The sequence below is a fragment of the Danio aesculapii genome, chromosome 21, assembly GCF_903798145.1.
Source record: "Danio aesculapii chromosome 21, fDanAes4.1, whole genome shotgun sequence".
NCBI lineage: Eukaryota > Metazoa > Chordata > Actinopteri > Cypriniformes > Danionidae > Danio > Danio aesculapii.
Window position 1 is genome coordinate 13,071,071 of NC_079455.1, and position 13,422 is coordinate 13,084,492.

At 36.9% G+C, this 13,422-nt stretch overlaps 1 protein-coding gene across 1 annotated transcript in view; it reads left to right on the forward strand.

Annotated features, from left to right (window-relative positions):
- plrdgb (PITP-less RdgB-like protein) overlaps window positions 1-13,422 on the forward strand; it is a 170,719-nt gene that overhangs the window by 86,843 nt on the left and 70,454 nt on the right. Inside the window, exon 3 of the mRNA XM_056446846.1 lies at window positions 680-784. Within this exon, the coding sequence (XP_056302821.1) occupies window positions 680-784 (105 nt within the window). The remainder of the gene's footprint in view (window positions 1-679; window positions 785-13,422) is intronic.

Below are 13,422 nucleotides of genomic sequence, written 5' to 3' on the forward strand. Positions count from 1 at the left end.
TCAGCCAGGGTTTTTTTTCACTACTTACTTCTATTTTTAAAATATTTTTATTATCTGTTTTTTGTTCTGTCTCTGTAATTCTGTTGCACTGTAGAAGCTCTGTCATGAAAACAAATTCCTCGTATGTGTGAACATACCTGGCAATAAAGCTCTTTCTGATTTCTGATGATTGCTAAAGTTTTTTAATAAAAGTGAAACTGTCAACCGTGTGATTCCCTTTATAAATACAAATACAAGCGCGACCATTTAGAGCTCATTTCTGGTTATTGATGTCGGAATTTACTGGTATTTTGGAATGGATGTCTGAATGGTCTTCCGGAACGTCTTTGTCTGTGTGAACAGCGTTTTTTTTTTTTATTTACCAGTATTCATTTCAGTATTTAACGGATATTTACCGGAATCACCGTGTGAATGGGGCTATTGACTCTCACCTTTGGGTGTTTAAATTGACATGACAATGGTGACATTTTTAAAAACATTCACTTTGCAACCTCTTTTCATATGTATGCATTTTCAGTCACTAAAACTGTAAACAAACATGAAAAATGCATTAAAAAAATCATTTTTTTTCCTGAAAAGCTCATGTAAATGGGTCCTTAGTGAAAAAAAGCCCAGTTTGCTATCCCTATTATAGACCCTTCAATGTGTTGATGGCTTCTCATTTCCTGCTGATCTGCAGATGTTATGGAGGGGAAGACGGCTTTGCTCCTGGAAATGAGCCAGTGGAACTCCAATGACCTGGTGGAGCAGATCGAGACACTGGGACACCTGGAGCACTCCAGAGGTACTGTATAATCTTCAGTGGCTTCTCCACTAGAACACACAGCCGAATCTAAAACAGTCAGGCATTCAAGTCAACACGCACCTCGTTGGAGTAACCTGATGATGTGATTTTACGGCACATTTATTTTAATAAACGTCATCTGACGAGTGAAATTGCTGTGAAAGCTGAAGATAATCTGAATTTTGCTCCTCCCTAATTAGTTTACTTTACCCTAAACAGCAGTTTTCCTGGCACACAGTTTGTTTGGCGACTGGCTTGAAGAGAGAATCAACAGTGACTAATGCTACAGATGCAGAGTAATCACTGTTTTGCTTCTCTAAGCCGTATTAATAGCACAGCAGCGTATAACTCTCTAACACATTTAACTTCCTTTAAAGAGACTTTCCAATGCTGCACTGGAGATTTAGAGTTTGTGTAATTCTGCACGACAGCTACTTTTAAAGGAAGAGAAACAGGCTGCTCACTTTTTGACACTCATTTAAGAAAAATGTGTCTCATCAGACTGTAAAACAGTCCTACTGAAAGAGCAATAAGACCGTAAATGTGGCAGATTGATCGAGTGATCTGTCAGGGTTTCTCAGCCACAAACAATGAGTTCAACAGCTTTATTTTTCTGGAACGTATAATTTGAGAAAATCCTTTTTTTCATCTGTATTCATGAATTGTGGAAGAAGGTCTCCGTATAGTTTCACCCACAGTTATCGGATTTATAGATGGCTTAGAGGAGCATAGAAAGTTAATATCATGTGGATTTGGTTATTTTGGTTTCTGTGATGGTGAGGTCACAGATTATAGAGAAAGGATTGAAACGGCGAGAGAGGATTACACCAAACAATTATCCGTTTTCATTTCACAGTTAATAAATCTGGAACATATTTCAGCTTTAAAGGCAGCCGGGATGAAACCCACCATTTAAATAAAACCTTTATTTATTTTCTTCCACTCTAAAGCATTTACATGTGACCCAATTTATGAATTTTATAGTATTTTTGTAAATGAATAGGTTACAAGCTAAATTTAGAAACCGACAAATAAAACACGAATGTTCTGTCATGACAAACACACATTTCCATTCAATTAAACTCTGAGTTCGAACACACCTGAGCACAGGAGGCTTAAGAAAACATCTGTGAGCTCTGCACTCATGAACAAAAGAGGCACTGAAGTGAATGAAAGTGGAAGCAAGATGTGAAAAAGTCAGAGCCGTGGATCCAGAGCATGCAAGAAATAGGAAAAAGATGAAAATAAACAGAATGAAGCCTTGCTAGGTCAGCAGTCTTGCAGTGCACTTCTCAAACATCGATGGTGTGGTGATTCATGAGTAAGAGTAAAACTTGTAAGGATGCTTCTCAAGGGGATGCAGTAACAACTTCTTTAGATAAAGTGTGCATTAACAGATATTTTTTTATTTAATAAAATTGTATATGGGCCAATTTGTATGGTCTGTATGTTGTGAGTTTGTATGTTCTACCTGTGTTGGCGTGGGTTTCCTCCCGGTGCTCCATTTTCCCCCACAAGTCCAAAGACATGCGCTATAGGTGGATTTAGTTAGTTAAAATTGTCCGTAGTGTATAAGTGTGTGAATGAGTGTGTATGGATGTTTCCCAGTGATGGATTGCAGCTGGAAGGGCAGTCGTTGCGTAAAAAACATGCTGGATAAGTTGGTGGTTCATTCCACTGTGGAGACCCCAGATTAATAAAGGAACTAAGCCTAAAAGAAAATGAATGAATAAACGAATGAATGAATGAATGAATGAATGAATGAATGAATGAAAATTGTATATGGTAATTGTACAAATCTTTTTCCCTGGATTGAGTCCCAGCTGGAGCAGTTGGCATTTCTGTGTGGAGTTTGCTTGTTCTCCCTGTGTTTACGAGGGTTTCCACTGGGTGTTCTGGTGTCCCCCACAGTCCAAAGACATGCACTATAAAGAAACTAAATTGGCTATAATGTATGTGTGCGAATGAATGTGTATGGGTGTTTCCCAGTACAGTGTTGTGGCTGGAAGGGCATCTGCTGTGCAAAACATATGCCTGAACAGTTGGCGGTTCATTCTGCTCTGGTGACCCCTGATAAATAAGGGACTAAGCTTTTATAAGACAAATTAAATTTAGTTTTACTCATGTAAAAACAAACAAACAAACAAACAAAAAAACAACAAAAAAAAAAACAATGAAACAATAACACAATAAAACAATAACACATAACCTCATATCTTATATCTTATACCTCATATCATATCCATGAAGACAAATCTTCATGAAGACAAAGCCACAGTAAGCATGCATGAAATATCATACTTTGCAGAAATAAAATTATTATTATCAGGGCTTGACATGAACTTTTTTGATCACCAGCCACTGTGGCTAGTAGTTTTCCAACATTACTAGCCACATGCCATTTTCACTAGCCACAATTTTGTGGTTGGGAAAATATATTTTACATGCATAAAATTTGAATTTGGCATGTATAAATCACTTGACTTAGATTTGTGCTATTTCCACATGCCTCCTCCTTCATTTTACTTTTTTTTTGTGATGTGTGTGAGCTTGCTCAATGTTTCATAGTGTTGCATTGCAATTCATTTTATTTCACATGACTTTTCAGGGCTCAACACTAAAGATTTATTTTCTCAGATTATATCACAATTTTCTCGACCACACCAAAAATAATTAGTTATTTCTTAGCCACAATTTTTAAATAATGTGCCAAAAGAAGAAAACATAACTCTATATGTGCACTTTTTATTCAACTTTTATTTTCTTAAAAATCAAACAATTGACATTTAAAAAAATATTGCCCTGTATTTAAATGATGGTTAGGTCTCTCAGATCATCAGTAAACTACACATAAATAGGGAGTTAATCTCTTATTAAAGCAATGTTATTGTAAAAAATATTATTAAACAATATTAACAAAAATAACTGTAAGCAAAAGAAAGCAGGTGAAAAACATAGGCGTACCATGTGTGATAATGAACAAATAATCACGTGCATGGTTAGGCCAATAATAATCTGTTCAAAGAATGATTAAAGCGAAAGTGGCAACTGGTGTTGGTTCATACCAGTCAACCCTCCCGTTTTTCATCCCATCATCCCATGAAGGAATTTTCCCGTATTTCTCCCGTATTTTCATTCTTTCTCTGAAGGGTGGGAAATAAATATTAAATAGCCAAGCCTCCCTATACGCAACCCATACCGCCGAACCACCAGGGGCCACCCTTGCTCTTAAATGTGAGTCTGTTCTGTGCTTTCGCTTTGTTTAGGCATGAAAACACTTTGAAATAAATATAAAAATGGCGGGATTCCCTTACTTTTCATTACAGGTGCCGTCTCCCCTTCATATGCAATCCTCAAAACAGTCATATAGTGGTGCATGACTGTCAGCTGACGCACTGCATAGTGATAAATAGACGCTGTTTCCCCAACGGATTCTGTACATGCGATTTGAAATGGAGCAAAAGTCTAGTTTTTGGGTACATGTTTGAACAGACATATACACAAAATTAATAATAATAATAATTATTATATCTAAAGATGTCGATCTTGGTGGGGGTTTTTTTCAAACACAACTAATTTCGTCCTAAATGAGCATAAAAATTTAGAAAAGCAGTCGTATTCTTTCATTATAACGTTAGATTAAAAAGAGAACTAATCGCGGCTGTAACCAGGGGATGTGACACAGACAACTGAGTTCGGATCCACATGTAGGTTTATTAAGGATGTCAGGCAAGCAATGGTCAACACCGGTGAAAACAGATATGTGAAGGCAATCCAGAATCGTAGTCACAATACCAGGCGAGAGGTCGGAAGGCAAGCGGCAGACAGGGTCAAAAAGACAAACTAGGCGAGGGTCAAAACATGGAAAAACAAGACAAGGTAAAGGCGTTGTAATGTCACTTGAAGTAAACAAGACTCAGTGACTGGAGTGCATAGGCGGAGGGTGAACAAACTCCAGGGTAAGGCTAAGAAATGCGCTTCCCTTTAATGCATTTAAAAAGATTTGCGCCCGACCAAGAAGAGTTTTCAACAAAAGCACCGCCTATCAACAAACGTCTATTATTTTCAACAAATGACCTCTGGTAATACAGTAATTAATTTAACAAGTGACATTTTTAAGTATCCAACCCGTTTGCAAAAATAAATAAATTGCAAAAATGTGTCAAGAATCCAAAATCATTCACTTCGTCACGAGGCCAATCGAAAACTGAACTTGTAATTCAGCAATAAATATATAAATATTAGCATTTTTAAACTGTGATTCGGATACAGATTTTTTTTTTATTGAACTAGAAACAACAAAAAAAGACCATGAAAATATGACAACATAAACTAGGTGTTTATTTGCATTATCACGGGCTGTGGTAAAGTTATTGGCAATTAGAGGCAACCATTGCGGAGTAGCCATTATCTAGCATGAGTAATTGTTTGTTTAAATTAGATTTATATTATTTCAAAATACAAATGAAAACATAATTAAAAATCTTGACTTTGTGACATTATGCTGCATTAATCACCCCTGTAGAAAACACTTCGCAAAATTAAAATGCAAAATCATTATCCGCCAGTAGGTGGGGCATACAGATCAGTAATGATGACGACGAGTGAAGAATGTAGTTTCAAAAGTAAGTTTCAAATGCAACCAAATAATCTATTGGCCTACATTTGATAAAGTACAAGTATACTGAATCTTGCCCATTTATGAAAAATTAAGTTTATGCTTGAGAACCGCAAATACGCAGTGTAATAAGCCTGAAACTACTCTTAAAAACACATATAAATAACACATACTGTCACATTACTTTCCTTAAAAAGTAACACATTTAGATACTTTTTAAGTGACTGTAATGTAGGCCTATTACTTTTCCCCCAACACTGCAAATAAGGTAAACATATTGTGTAAGATCAACATATAATGTCCTGTTATATTATTCAGACCTTTGAAATGTAAAACGAGTACTCCAAACGATCGCCTAAACAAGATTACTACACTAGGCTAGACTACTATGTTACAACTACCAAAATAAGGCATTTCATTTAATGCTGAAAACAAATTAAAGCAGAATAATATATTATTATACCCCTCGCGTAATACTTACTTGTCATTTCATTACTTATGTCATTGACCAGCAAATCAGAAAAGTCCACTGGCCAGCACTTTTGGTTTCGTTTGGAGTTTCAACTCCAGTCAAAAACAGCGCTCAGCAGTGCAGTGCGGAGTTAGACAGTTCCATTTTTGTGCGGAGGGGGACTTTAAATTTGATTGACAAACTTACAAAAACTAAAGTGTTCTGTTAATCATCAACATCATATTCCACCTTACACCCGTAACATGTTTTCAATGCAGTTTTTTTTTTCTTTGCTGCTATCTCCGTTGTCTCTGGCCAGGGGGAGGCTAAGCCTTCCCCAGCCTTACAAACGCTCCGCCTATCCTGGAGTGAGTGTATGTGCTGCTTAAATAGTGTGTGTAATCAGCCCTTGACAATCCTCTGGTGGTGTGTGTGTGCAATCAGTCAAGATGAGGAACATGTGTGTGCAGAGTGCATGTATGAAGATGTAGTCTATAAAATGGCGGATTTGTAGTCCACAAGTGCATGTATTCCAGCGATCTATAGAATTACAATCGCTGGTGATCGTGACAGCGGCAGTTGCATTTCCAGGCATGGCTGCTTCGCCCTAGGAAACGGGAGCGCACGCGCTTTTTAAACAGTGTGCATCACATCACCTGTGCGCACCAGTGATCATCCTTTCATTCGGTATTCACCTGCTTTCTTTTGCTCGTGCGAACACTATTTTTGTCGTGCTGCTTCTTTATTTTAAGATCACATTTGCATGCATATTGGGCCATCCTTATTGTCGAACTCTGCTTTTAATAAAACTACCATTAAAAATTATTTTCAACTAGTGGCTGGTGAGAGTGACTGTCAATGTGTTAATGTCAAGCCCTGATTATTAATATTTTTAATACATATTTAAGGGCACCTATGGTGAAAAATGTACTTTTCAAGCTGTTTGGACAGACATGTGTGTAGTGTATAGACCGTTATATTGGGGTGATATAAACACAACCAGTCCTTTTTTTTTCAATTTAACAGCATAAAAACGGTAGACCAATTGGAGCGGTTTTTAGAGCGAGGCCTTGACGGAGGAGTGCGGTCCCCCCACCACCAAATTGATTAAGTTTGTTGTTTCATGTCTGTCATTTTCAGCCTGTGCCTCAAAGCGATGTCACTAAAGGAACACCCTTGCTCTATTTTTAGATGTAAGGCTCATTGGGCTCAACACAAGATCAACATTCACCACATGATCGCTTAGGTAGGTTTGCAAACATGTTTACTTTTTCTTGAGTCTACCTTAAACTTTAGCCGTTTGCATTTCTTGCGGTCACAGAAGCTCCCTGTAATCTTAACTAGGTGCAGCTGGAAAGTGCGAGCACGTTGCCTCATGTGCACATCTTTCCATTGGAAATAAAATAACAAACTTGCCTGCAGGTCGCACACCAGAAGCGCCCCTCTGCGTGGCAGCGCCATACATTTTAGAATTCTAAACATAGGTTTCTATCAGGGTACACACAACAATGCTCCGCACCGCCCAGCCACAGTTCGGGACACTTCATGTTTCTGCCGCGCCACAGAGCGACATCTAAAAAGTTTTATTTTAAATAACATTCGAATGTGCGTGTCTGGTGTGCCGTGTCGCGGCTCCGAGCGGTGCATTCGGTATCTCAGTCAAAGTTAACTCGCTATGCATCGTTATTAGTCTCGATGTACAAGCTCGGCACTTTAAACTAGAACACAGTTGGCTGTAAAACTATACAAATACACAAATGATTTTGTACTCTCTGCTTGGTCTGTGTCCGACTCATACATGTACGGCTAAATGCTGGTCCTCTCACTCATGTTGCTTCTCTCTGTCTGCCTGTCTGTTGCCAAACACAGAGCGGGGGAGCTCTTGGCTCCGCCCCCTTGTTACGTTGGGCAGGAAGTCAAAACTAATTTTCATATGAAGCAACACACCCCTAAAACAGCGAGCTGTGGACAGCCCCCAAAATAACACTTTTTAACACATTATAATAAAAAAATCTGAATTGTGTTTTGAACTGAACCTAAACTGGCACACTCAGAAGAACCATAATATTAATATTAAATCTTAAAAAAGGGGTAAACTATGTGCCCTTTAAATAATACGATCGATAGCGTTATTTTCTTCTGTTCTTATTCATGTCAGGCTTTGTGGGAGATTGTCAATGGATTTTACCACCCTTGTTTGGTGTTTTGCCCATGTTTTTTTAGATGTTTCATATATATAACAAACACATGATATTCACCTAAACAAGGACATGACAAATTAAAGAACTAATCTTTTGTGTATTTGTTGAGCTTTGTTGAAAATGCATCTTCATTATGCTTACTGTAAGTGTGTGCATGTTTTTGTGAAAGTTTGTATAATGACATGGATATGACATACCTGTAGGTATAACAGGGAGAAGGTGATTAATGAGGACATTGTCCATGTCCCCATTTTTCAAGAGGCTTATGAATTATACAGAATAAGCTTTTTGATTGTTGAAATGCCACAGTTTCCTTTGAATGTTGGGTTTAGGGAAAGATTTGGGGCAGGGTAATAGAAAATACAGTATATAACTTGTGAAATATACCCACAGTTCCCACACAAAAACACACTGATGCACATTCTTGTCTTTCTTGTTTAGGCAGTGTTTAGAAATCTTTTTTTTGTTGTTTAAAAGATGCATCACCATTTTTCTGTACCCAAAATGACTTTGACGCACTTGGCGACATAATTACGGTAAGCCAAGTTGTAAATATGACCTTTCCTTGAGCACTTGAATGCACCATAAATTAGGAGTTGATAGAGTTGCCATAGAAACACTCCATTCCATGTCCAAGGATATGAACACCGCCGAATAGGATATTACATGTTGTCACTTTGAAATTTTGGTAATTATGACACTGTGTGAATGCAGCAAGAAGCGTTACGCCAAATGTCACATGAACAAACAGGAAATGCATCTCATTGCATCCGCTTGTTAAAGAAAGTCAACTGACAGGCAAATCTCTGCAGTTTAAAGATAATCCACTATCACGTAGACAGTTCATTAACAGTTCATTTTGTTTGTTTTCAGAATTCATAGACATATCAGAAATGATCTGCAAATATGCAAAATTCAATTAGGTATGAATTTAAATTGAAGGCATCCTGAGTAAAACAGCTCCATGTGTGATGCATGTAAAAAATGCATTATAGAATACATTGCAGTTGACTCTCATTGCTTAGGTACATGTTTGTCTTCATGTTCATGTTTGTCTTATTGGCATGACTGGGGGGAGGGGGATTGGGTGGGAAGTGATGGTATAGAAAAAAATAAACTTATATAACATGTAAAGTAGGCTATAAAAAGACAAGATCCTGGTGCATAAGTGCTGATTTTCTAGTATTTTGATTTGTTTCTATTCTTTGCAAACTGTAAATGCAGGAGCTGTCAATCTGAGGGATCAAAGCAAACCAAGCAAGACAGTCATTCACTGTAAAAGATGCAGGGTTTCACACAATTCACTCATGTTGTCCCAACACAACTTGATCAAGTTAACAAATTTAAATGGATTGTACATAAAACAATTAAGTTGTTGTGTTGTTTCTCCTTTTAAGTAGTTTTAAAAAGCAGCAAAAATAATTTGAGTGTAAACCCACAGCATTTTAAAAGATAAAATGGCATAGTCATAATAAAACAGTATGCAATGCCCTACTACTGTATAAGACTTAAATTGACAACATCTGCTCTATATAAATATGTGATCTAGGATGGATTACTAATGTTTGTTGGAACTAATAATCAAAATTCAGCCCAAAGCCCACATTTGTCACGATCACCAGCGATCTAACCTAAGAACTGCACATCTGCCACCACATGAACTACAACTACGATGCAGTGCGCCAATCAACACCTGCTTCAGCTGACAGTAATCCAGACACTAACACAAACATAGCTAAAACTCATGATCAGTGATTACCTGGAGCAGTGTAATTTTTGTTGATTTTCATTATAATTTTTGTGACTAACAAGTTTCTACCGACGAAAACGAAATAATAATTAAATGATGACGACAACTATACAAATATACTGAGAATTCCATTGACTAATAAAAATGAGACAATCACAATCACATGAGACAATCACACGAGAATGTGATTGAGGGATGTATATTGGTAAATATCCAATCGAAAATAACCTAGGTGTGTGATGCATGATGCACACACACACATTTGAAAAGTAACTGGCCCACAGACAGGAGATGTGATTACATCATCATCTATAGGGATGTCTGTCTGCTAAAACTATAATGAAATGGCAACAGCTGAGAGAAAAAGAAGATTTTCGTTTGATGTATGGGGAGCAAAAAGCTGATAAAAACAACAAATCTAAAGCAACGTCAGCATGCCAGGGAATCATCCTGAAATTCACTCAAAGGTAAACTCTTTTTTTATTTACCTGTGTGTGTGCTTTTGCTTAACTGAAACGGTATAGCCTCTGACCTTTAGAGAATAGACTCAGATAGACTGTACAATAAAAGTTATTAAATAGTAAAGTCTTAATCGATAAAATTGGTTGGATTTAGGGAAGGGGGAGGGTTGGTAAGTCGATCGTTCACTCAGTCAGTCAAAAAGTCTGTCAAAAAGTCAGTTGACAGTGGCCTCTGGTGAGTTTGGCACTTGCGAGGGAAATTTGAGATCTCAAAAAGCATGCACAGCGGCCTCTCGTGGATTAGCGAAAACAAAAACTTTTTCTGTCTGTCCCAGTCTTATTAGGAGTTGATTTATTTATTGTTTTTTGATTGTTTAATTTCTCTCTTAAGGATTCTAGAAGTCTTTTTTTTCAGTTTCTGTTTTATCTGATTTGCCCAGGTCTGTATAGCTCCCTTTCTACTAGGATTTATGTTTGATTTTCATGATTTCTTTTTAGTTTCAGTTAGTTTTATTATTTTGTTGCTGCCTGTTTGCTGTCCTGTCTTATAATTTTCCAGTCATAACCTGTGTCCTGACCTCCCTGGTCTGCCAGTCTGGAAATTATGTGGCTTGCTCGGGTTTTGACCACTGTTGCTCCTACTCCTGGCTGGCTGTTCATTTTGGTTCATCTTGTCTCTACCACTGGCTTCCCTGTGATGTTGCACCTACTGTTTGGACCATGTCATCCCCGTGTCTGTCTACTTGTGCCTAATTCTGTGATTAAACCCCTTTGTATAATTCATTGTTGCAACTGAGTCCGCTTTCTTGCAACCAACCCTGACACTATTGCCACTTCATGAAAGCCCTAATTATTTTATTAACACATAGTATTTTAAAAAGTCCAATGATGCAGTGTTTATGATTATATCTACCAACATGAAGTGAAAGAGGCTGCGTGATTCAGAAAAACAAAACAGTTCAAGAGGATTTTTTTTTTTGTTTAGACTACACTTTTTTTATAGATAAAATTTATTTTTACAGGTACTTTGATGTTATAACAATAATGTATCCCTGCTGTGAACCAGTCGAGGAAATGGATTTGTATTTGATTAGTTGATAAGCTGGGGTGTCAATACTTTTTCTCAGGTACACTCACAACATTATTTTTGCTCAAACTACTACTTTATGATGAGCTGAGTTAACACAATTCTCGAGGGTTTTTTGGGTTTTTGTTTTGTTCAATCCACTTAAATTTGTAAAAACTGTGTTGGGACAACTTGAAGGAAGTGTGTGGAACCCAACATTTTTACAGTGTAGTACCCTAAGTAGACCATCCCCTGCACTGTAAAACCCAACAGTCAACTTTATAAAGTGAAATGACTGTTGTTAACGCAAAATTTGCTGAAGTTAATTCTACTCATTTGAAAAGAGTTTTGAACTTCGTGTTGAAGGTAATGAGTTACACTAAAAAAAATAAAAAATAAAATTATATATATATATAATTTATTTATTTATTTATTTATTTATTTTGCCTGTTCAAACTACTTATTTAAAATGAGCTGAAACAACACAACTCTTGAGATTTCATTGGGACAACCTAATTTTTTTTATGTTCAATCCACGTAAATTTGTTAAAAGTCTCAGGTTAACTTTAATCAATTTGTGTTGGGACAGCAGGAATGAACTGTGTGGAACCCTGCATTTTTTTACAGTGTAATTAAATACCTCATTACTTCAACTTAAACAGTTAGTTCACAGTACTCAGATTAGTTTTTAAAAATCGGTTTCCTCAAATGGTTTGAGTTGCCTTAACTTATTAGGTTTTACAGTGCTCAGGTTGCTTCGTTTACTCAAATGGATTAAGTTCACAGTACTTATTAGGATTAGTTTATGAACTTAAATGGTTTGTTGCAAAAAGTTTCCTCAAATTGTTTGAGTTACCTTAACTTTATGGGTTTTACAGTGTGGTTGTAGTTTAGTTTGAGATTGGACAGGGGTCCACTTTATTTCACAGAGGTCCATGTACTTTTACATTTCTGTCCCTGCTATTGTTTTTTCCACTTTAAAAGTGTAGCTACTTATAAGCAGTGAACTGACATGGCTTTTTAATAGTGTTATTCAGTGAACTGAGGTAATGGGAGCTTAGGGACAGACACGCACAGCTTGTTTTCAAGCAGTGGAAAAACCTATCAAGAAACAACAAACAACTGTATGCCCTGTAACCTCTAATTTAAATCAGACAGAATTTAAAAGTGTTAATTGTTGAACTGTTTTTTTGAGTGCCATTCGGATTTCATTGTGAAATGCTCCCTAACTCTCCCTTCTCTTCTCTCTCCCCAGTTTGTCTGGAGGTTTTCTTGCATTATTCATTAATACCCGTTTTCCCCAGCCTCACACAGAGCCACAAACAAATGCAGACTGGCTTGCTATTGAAATTCTGAAGCGGTTAGAGCACAGCCGCTAGCAGCATGAGCTGTGATTTCTTCTGAGGTTGACTTTGACAGGCAAAGAGCAGTCAGTTTTTGACTAGAAAAACTCTAGTGCTCTTTAAAAAGGCTGAATAATAGGCCAATCATAATATTAGATAAGTGAAATATACTGTAAAAGGCCATTTTTCCTACAGTTCTGATGTGGTTCAAATAGTCCAGAAGCTGCCTTCATGAGGATGGTGAAAATTCGACTGTAATGTTTGACACGTAATTCAATTGACTTTTATCTTTCGATATGGAATTTCCCGATGCTTTATTATAACTTTAGTGCTGATTCTTAGACAATACACAGTTTTGTAATGCCCCATTATGTTTTTTTGAATATTGTATTTCATGAATGTAGTAATGTAGAGTGTAAAAGGTCTGCAAAGTTTTAAAGATCAGCACACACCTTAGACCTCTAAAGAAAAAATAGCGACCTAAAATATCGTATTAGGGCTCTTTTAATCAGAAATAGTGCTACTAATGTAGAAATATGCCATTAGGCAGCTGAGTGTAGTTTAGGCATTTACCAGCAAGAGCAAATGGAACCATGATAACCATCCAATGACGATGTGGTGACTGTGGAGTTTTTTTATATGCTGAAAGCTTTTAAAGCTTTTATTACAGTGTTATGCAGCATTTACTGCCTTATATGAAACGTGTCATTTATTGTGTGTACATTTTAGGAGAGTATATTAAAGTTTG